Source organism: Sebastes fasciatus, unplaced genomic scaffold (genome assembly GCF_043250625.1).
Source record: "Sebastes fasciatus isolate fSebFas1 unplaced genomic scaffold, fSebFas1.pri Scaffold_74, whole genome shotgun sequence".
Taxonomy (NCBI): Eukaryota; Metazoa; Chordata; class Actinopteri; order Perciformes; family Sebastidae; genus Sebastes; species Sebastes fasciatus.
This window is the reverse complement of record NW_027428262.1, coordinates 15,001-25,000: the sequence shown is the minus strand read 5'-3', so window position 1 is coordinate 25,000 and position 10,000 is coordinate 15,001. Positions and strand designations below refer to the sequence as shown.

At 30.7% G+C, this 10,000-nt stretch overlaps 1 protein-coding gene across 1 annotated transcript in view; it reads left to right on the top strand.

Moving 5' to 3' along the window:
- Positions 1–10,000, top strand: part of LOC141763864 (receptor-type tyrosine-protein phosphatase mu-like) — a gene marked incomplete at its 5' end in the record, with an annotated part of 29,913 nt that overhangs the window by 10,966 nt on the left and 8,947 nt on the right. The window contains 2 exons of the mRNA XM_074628631.1: positions 5,265–5,343; positions 6,193–6,308. Coding sequence (XP_074484732.1) covers positions 5,265–5,343; positions 6,193–6,308 — 195 coding nt within the window. The remainder of the gene's footprint in view (positions 1–5,264; positions 5,344–6,192; positions 6,309–10,000) is intronic.

The following is a 10,000-nucleotide window of genomic DNA, read 5'->3' as shown; positions in this document are numbered from 1 at the left end:
CTGCTAATACTACTGCTAATACTACTGCTAATACGACTGTTAATACTACTGCTAATACTACTGCTAATACTACTGTTAATACGACTGTTAATACTACTATTACTACTGCTAATACTACTGTTAATACTACTGCTAATACTACTGCTAATACTACTGCTAATACTACTGTTAATACTACTGCTAATACTACTGCTAATACTACTGTTAATACTACTGCTAATACTACTGCTAATACTACTGTTAATACTACTGCTAATACTACTGCTAATACTACTGTTAATACTACTGCTAATACTACTGTTAATACTACTGTTAATACTACTGCTAATACTACTGTTAATACTACTGCTAATACTACTGTTAATACTACTGCTAATACTACTGTTAATACGACTGCTAATACTACTGCTAATACTACTGCTAATACTACTGCTAATACTACTGCTAATACTACTGTTAATACTACTATTACTACTGCTAATACTACTGCTAATACTACTGTTAATACTACTATTACTACTGCTAATACTACTGCTAATACTACTGCTAATACTACTGCTAATACTACTGCTAATACTACTGTTAATACTACTATTACTACTGCTAATACTACTACTAATACTACTGTTAATACTACTATTACTACTGCTAATACTACTGCTAATACTACTGTTAATACTACTATTACTACTGCTAATACTACTGCTAATACTACCGTTAATACTACTGCTAATACGACTGTTAATACTACTATTACTACTGCTAATACTACTGCTAATACTACTGTTAATACTACTATTACTACTGCTAATACGACTGTTAATACTACTGCTAATACTACTGCTAATACTACTGTTAATACTACTGCTAATACTACTGTTAATACTACTATTAATACTACTGCTAATACTACTGCTAATACTACTGTTAATACGACTGTTAATACTACTATTACTACTGCTAATACTACTGCTAATACTACTGTTAATACTACTATTACTACTGCTAATACTACTGCTAATACTACTGTTAATACTACTATTACTACTGCTAATACTACTGCTAATACTACTGTTAATACTACTATTACTACTGCTAATAAGACTGTTAATACTACTATTACTACTACTACTACTACTACTACTACTGCTAATACTACTGTTAATACTACTGTTAATACTACTGCTAATACTACTGTTAATACTACTGTTAATACTACTGCTAATACTACTGTTAATACTACTGCTAATACTACTGTTAATACTACTGCTAATACTACTGTTAATACGACTGCTAATACTACTGCTAATACTACTGCTAATACTACTGCTAATACTACTGTTAATACTACTGCTAATACTACCGTTAATACTACCGCTAATACTACCGTTAATACTACCGTTAATACGACTGCTAATACTACTGCTAATACTACTGCTAATACTACTGTTAATACTACTGCTAATACTACTGCTAATACTACTGCTAATACTACTGCTAATACTACTGTTAATACTACTGCTAATACTACTGCTAATACTACTGCTAATACTACTGTTAATACGACTGCTAATACTACTGTTAATACTACTGCTAATACTACTGTTAATACTACTGTTAATACTACTGCTAATACTACTGCTAATACTACTGCTAATACTACTGCTAATACGACTGCTAATACTACTGCTAATACTACTGTTAATACTACTGCTAATACTACTGCTAATACTACTGCTAATACTACTGTTAATACTACTGCTAATACTACTGTTAATACTACTGCTAATACTACTGCTAATACTACTGCTAATACTACTGCTAATACTACTGTTAATACGACTGCTAATACTACTGCTAATACTACTGCTAATACTACTGCTAATACTACTGTTAATACTACTGTTAATACGACTGCTAATACTACTGTTAATACTACTGCTAATACTACTGCTAATACTACTGTTAATACTACTGCTAATACTACTGCTAATACTACTGTTAATACTACTGCTAATACTACTGCTAATACTACTGCTAATACTACTGTTAATACGACTGCTAATACTACTGCTAATACTACTGCTAATACTACTGCTAATACTACTGCTAATACTACTGTTAATACTACTGCTAATACTACTGTTAATACTACTATTACTACTACTACTAATACTACTGTTAATACTACTATTACTACTGCTAATACTACTGCTAATACTACTGCTAATACTACTGCTAATACTACTGTTAATACTACTGCTAATACTACTGTTAATACTACTGTTAATACTACTATTACTACTGCTAATACTACTGCTAATACTACTGCTAATACTACTGCTAATACTACTGCTAATACTACTGTTAATACTACTGCTAATACTACTACTAATACTACTGTTAATACTACTATTACTACTGCTAATACTACTGCTAATACTACTGCTAATACTACTGCTAATACTACTGCTAATACTACTGCTAATACTGCTGTTAATACTACTGCTAATACTACTGTTAATACGACTGCTAATACTACTGCTAATACGACTGTTAATACTACTGTTAATACTACTGCTAATACTACTGCTAATACTACTGTTAATACTACTGCTAATACTACTGCTAATACTACTGTTAATACTACTGTTAATACGACTGCTAATACTACTGCTAATACTACTGCTAATACGACTGTTAATACTACTGTTAATACTACTGCTAATACTACTGCTAATACTACTGTTAATCCTACTGTTAATACTACTATTACTACTGCTAATACGACTGTTAATACTACTGTTAATCCTACTGCTAATACTACTATTACTACTGCTAATACTACTGCTAATACTACTGTTAATCCTACTGTTAATACTACTATTACTACTGCTAATACGACTGTTAATACTACTGTTAATCCTACTGCTAATACTACTATTACTACTGCTAATACTACTGTTAATACTACTGCTAATACTACTGCTAATACTACTGTTAATCCTACTGTTAATACTACTATTACTACTGCTAATACGACTGTTAATACTACTGTTAATCCTACTGCTAATACTACTATTACTACTGCTAATACTACTGCTAATACTACTGCTAATACTACTGTTAATACGACTGTTAATACAACTATTACTACTGCTAATACTACTGCTAATACTACTGTTAATACTACTGCTAATACTACTGCTAATACTACTGTTAATACTACTGCTAATACTACTGCTAATACTGTTAATACTGCTGCTAATACTACTGTTAATACTACTGCTAATACTACTGCTAATACGACTGCTAATACTACTGCTAATACTACTGTTAATACGACTGTTAATACTACTATTACTACTGCTAATACTACTGTTAATACTACTGCTAATACTACTGCTAATACTACTGTTAATACTACTGCTAATACTACTGCTAATACTACTGCTAATACTGTTAATACTGCTGCTAATACTACTGTTAATACTACTGCTAATACTACTGCCAATACGACTGCTAATACTACTATTACTACTGCTAATACTACTGCTAATACTACTGTTAATACGACTGTTAATACTACTATTACTACTACTACTGCTAATACTACTGTTAATACTACTATTACTACTGCTAATACTACTGCTAATACTACTGCTAATACTACTGTTAATACTACTGCTAATACTACTGCTAATACTACTGTTAATACGACTGTTAATACTACTATTACTACTACTACTGCTAATACTACTGTTAATACTACTGTTAATACTACTATTACTACTACTACTGCTAATACTACTGCTAATACTACTGTTAATACTACTATTACTACTGCTAATACTACTGCTAATACTACTGTTAATACTACTATTACTACTGCTAATACTACTGCTAATACTACTGTTAATACTACTGCTAATACTACTGTTAATACGACTGTTAATACTACTATTACTACTACTACTGCTAATACTACTGTTAATACTACTATTACTACTGCTAATACTACTGCTAATACTACTGTTAATACTACTATTACTACTGCTAATACTACTGCTAATACTACTGTTAATACTACTGCTAATACTACTGTTAATACGACTGTTAATACTACTATTACTATTACTACTGCTAATACTACTGCTAATACTACTGCTAATACTACTGTTAATACTACTGCTAATACTACTGCTAATACGACTGCTAATACTACTGCTAATACTACTGTTAATACGACTGTTAATACGACTGTTAATACTACTATTACTACTGCTAATACTACTGCTAATACTACTGCTAATACTACTGTTAATACTTCTGCTAATACTACTGCTAATACTACTGTTAATACGACTGCTAATACTACTGCTAATACTACTGCTAATACGACTGTTAATACTACTATTACTACTGCTAATACTACTGCTAATACTACTGTTAATCCTACTGCTAATACTACTGTTAATCCTACTGCTAATACTACTGCTAATACTACTATTACTACTGCTAATACTACTGCTAATACTACTGTTAATCCTACTGCTACTACTACTGCTAATACTACTATTACTACTGCTAATACTACTGCTAATACTACTGCTAATACTACTGTTAATACGACTGCTAATACTACTGCTAATACGACTGTTAATACTACTATTACTACTGCTAATACTACTGCTAATACTACTGTTAATCCTACTGCTAATACTACTGCTAATACTACTATTACTACTGCTAATACTACTGCTAATACTACTGCTAATACTACTGTTAATACTACTGCTAATACTACTGTTAATACTACTATTACTACTGCTAATACTACTGTTAATACGACTGTTAATACAACTGCTAATACGACTGTTAATACTACTATTACTACTGCTAATACTACTGCTAATACTACTGTTAATACCACTGCTAATACTACTGTTAATACTACTATTACTACTGCTAATACTACTGCTAATACTACTGTTAATACTACTGCTAATACTACTGCTAATACTACTGCTAATACTACTGTTAATACTACTATTACTACTGCTAATACTACTGCTAATACTACTGTTAATACTACTGCTAATACTACTGCTAATACTACTGCTAATACTACTGTTAATACTACTGCTAATACGACTGTTAATACTACTATTACTACTACTACTGTTGTTACTACTACTAGTACTACTGCTACTGCTACTGCTGGTGACGGTAACCGTGGTAACGCTGGTGTTTCTGTGTGTCAGGTGGTGTTCGAGGCGGTCAGCACCGGTCAGAGAGGAGTTCTGGCCATCAAGGACATCACACTGCAGGGACACCAGTGCAGTAAGTACACACACACACACACACACACACACACACACACACACACACAGGCCCCACCCCCTTCTTGTAGAACAGGCTCCTAATTGGTTAACGAGGTTTGGATGCTTAATTGGATAACGATGTTAAAAGTTGAGAGCTGGCATCATAGAATCAAGGTCAGTGTGTGTGTGTGTGTGTGTGTGTGTGTGTGTGTGTGTGTGTGTTTGTCTGTCTGTGTGTGAGTGTGTGTGTTTGTTTGTGTGTGTGTGTGTGTGTGTGTGTGTGTGTGTGTGTGTGTGTGTGTGTGTGTGTGTGGAGACAGGGGAGCTCATTAAATATAAATTGATTAGCAGGACTTTGATCCATCCGTCTGTTTATCTATCGGCCGTCTGAAGACTCACATTTTGATGTTGCTTTGTTATGTGAACAACACACACACACGCACACACACACACACACACACGCACACACACACACGCACACACACACACACACACACACACACACACACACACACACACACACACACCGTCCAGTGTGTGTGTGTGTGTGTGTTGTGCATTAAATCTCCAGTAAACATCCTTGACCTGAACTTTTCTTCGCTGCCTGTTTTTACCTCGACACTGTCCAATAAACTGATTGAAAACACACACTGTTGTGTAAACACACACACACACACACACACACACATACGCACATGCGGTTCTTCCATCTTGTGATTGGATAGGTCAGAGTTTGGCTGCCTGGCTCCAGAGATCAGGAGAGTTAGCCGTTAGCCGTTAGCCGTTACGACGGCGCTGTCAGTCAGGTGATGATGTCATCAGTGTGTGACCTCTGACCTCTGACCACTATGTTTGTGTGTGTCCTCAGTGAGCACGCCTCACTTCCTGCACATTAAAGGCGTGGAGGTGAACGCGGGACAGACGGCGGCGTTTCACTGTACGGTCAACGGACAACCGCAGAGCAACCTGCTGCTCTACCTCCAGGTACCAATCAATACTGATCAATATACTATCGATAACTATCAATATACTGTCAATATACTATCAATAACAGTAAACGGACAACTGCAGAGCAACCTGCTGCTCTACCTGCAGGTACCGATCAATACTGATCAATATACTATCAATAACTATCAATATACTATCAATAACTATCAATATACTATCAATATACTATCAATATACTATCAATAACTATCAATAACTGTCAATATACTGTCAATATACTTTCAATAACTATCAATATACTATCAATATATTATCAATATACTATCAATAACTATCAATAACTATCAATATACTGTCAATATACTGTCAATATACTATCAATAACAGTGAACGGACAACCGCAGAGCAACCTGCTGCTCTACCTCCAGGTACCAATCAATACTGATCAATATACTATCGATAACTATCAATATACTGTCAATATACTATCAATAACAGTAAACAGACAACTGCAGAGCAACCTGCTGCTCTACCTGCAGGTACCGATCAATACTGATCAATATACTATCAATAACTATCAATATACTATCAATATACTATCAATAACTATCAATATACTATCAATATACTGTCAATATACTTTCAATAACTATCAATATACTATCAATATATTATCAATATACTATCAATAACTATCAATAACTATCAATATACTGTCAATATACTGTCAATATACTATCAATAACAGTGAACGGACAACCGCAGAGCAACCTGCTGCTCTACCTCCAGGTACCAATCAATACTGATCAATATACTATCGATAACTATCAATATACTGTCAATATACTATCAATAACAGTAAACAGACAACTGCAGAGCAACCTGCTGCTCTACCTGCAGGTACCGATCAATACTGATCAATATACTATCAATAACTATCAATATACTATCAATATACTATCAATAACTGTCAATATACTATCAATATACTGTCAATATACTTTCAATAACTATCAATATACTATCAATATATTATCAATATACTATCAATATACTATCAATAACTATCAATATACTATCAATATACTGTCAATATACTTTCAATAACTATCAATATACTATCAATATATTATCAATATACTATCAATAACTATCAATAACTATCAATATACTGTCAATATACTGTCAATATACTATCAATAACAGTGAACGGACAACTGCAGAGCAACCTGCTGCTCTACCTGCAGGTACCGATCAATACTGATCAATATACTATCAATGTAATATCAATATAATATCAATATAATATCAATAACAGTCAACGGACAACCGGAGAGCAACCTTCTGCTCTACCTGCAGGTACCGATCAATACTGATCAATATACTATCAATATACTATCAATAACAGTGAACGGACAACCGCAGAGCAACCTGCTGCTCTACCTGCAGGTACCGATCAATACTGATCAATATACTATCAATAATTATCATTAAACTATCAATAACTATCAATATACTATCAATAACTATCAATATACTATCAATATAATATCAATAACTATCAATATACTATCAATATACTATCAATAACTATCAATATACTATCAATATAATATCAATAACTATCAATATACTATCAATATACTATCAATATAATATCAATAACTATCAATATACTATCAATATACTATCAATATAACTATCAATATAATATCAATAACTATCAATATACTATCAATATACTATCAATATAATATCAATAACTATCAATATACTATCAATATACTATCAATATAATATCAATAACTATCAATATACTATCAATATACTATCAATATAACTATCAATATAATATCAATAACTATCAATATAATATCAATATACTATCAATATAATATCAATAACTATCAATATACTATCAATATACTATCAATATAACTATCAATATACTATCAATATACTGTCAATATAACTATCAATATAATATCAATAACTATCAATATACTATCAATATACTATCAATATAACTATCAATATACTATCAATATAACTATCAATATAATATCAATAACTATCAATATACTATCAATATACTATCAATATAACTATCAATATAATATCAATAACTATCAATATAATATCAATATAATATCAATATACTATCACTAAAATATCAATAACTATCAATATACTATCAATATAATATCAATATACTATCAATATAATATCAATATACTATCAATATAATATCAATATAATATCAATATACTATCACTATAATATCAATAACTATCAATATAATATCAATATACTATCAATATAATATCAATAACTATCAATATACTATCAATATAATATCAATATAATATCAATATACTATCACTAAAATATCAATATACTATCAATATAATATCAATAACTATCAATATACTATCAATATAATATCAATATACTATCAATATAATATCAATAACTATCAATTAACTATCAATATACTATCAATATAATATCAATATACTATCAATATACTATCAATATCATATCAATATACTATCAATAAACTATCACTATAATATCAATATACTATCAATATACTAACAATATAATATCAATAACTATCAATATCAATAACTATCAATATACTGTCAATATACTATCAATATAATATCAATATACTATCAATATACTATCAATAACTATCATTAAACTATCAATAACTATCAATATACTATCAATAATTATCAATATACTGTCAATAACTATCAATATACTATCAATATACTATCAATAACTATCAATATACTGTCAATATACTATCAATATAATATCAATAACTATCAATATAATATCAATAACTATCAATATACTATCAATAACTATCAATATACTATCAATATACTATCAATAACTATCAATATACTGTCAATATACTATCAATATAATATCAATAACTATCAATATAATATCAATAACTATCAATATAATATCAATAACTATCAATATACTATCAATAAACTATCAATATAATATCAATAACTATCAATTAACTATCAATATACTATCAATATAATATCAATATACTATCAATAACTATCACTACCCATCAATACTTACTACTCTGTGTAGTATTACTATGTGTAATATTACTCTGTGTAGTACTACTCTGTGTAGTATTACTCTGTGTAGTACTACTCTGTGTAGTATTACTCTGTGTAGTATTACTCTGTGTAGTACTACTCTGTGTAATAGTACTCTGTGTAGTATTACTGTGTAGTATTACTCTGTGTAGTACTGCTCTGTGTAGTATTACTTTGTGTAGAAATACTGTGTATAGTACTATTCTGTGTAGTATTACTCTGTGTAGTATTACTCCGTGTAGTATTACTCTGTAATATTATTGTGTGTAGTAATACTGTGTGTAGTATTACTCTGTGTAGTATTACTCTATTTAGTATTACTCTGTTTAGTATTACTCTGTGTAGTATTACTCTGTTTAGTATTACTCTGTGTAGTAGCTCTGTGTGTAGTAGTACTCTGTGTAATAGTACTCTGTGTAGTATTACTGTGTAGTATTACTGTGTGGTACTACTCTGTGTAGTATTACTCTGTGTAGTATTACTCTTTGTAGTATTACTCTGTGTAGTAGTACTGTGTGTAGTAGTACTCTGTGTAGTAGTACTGTGTGTAGTAGTACTGTGTGTAGTATTACTGTGTGTAGTATTACTTTG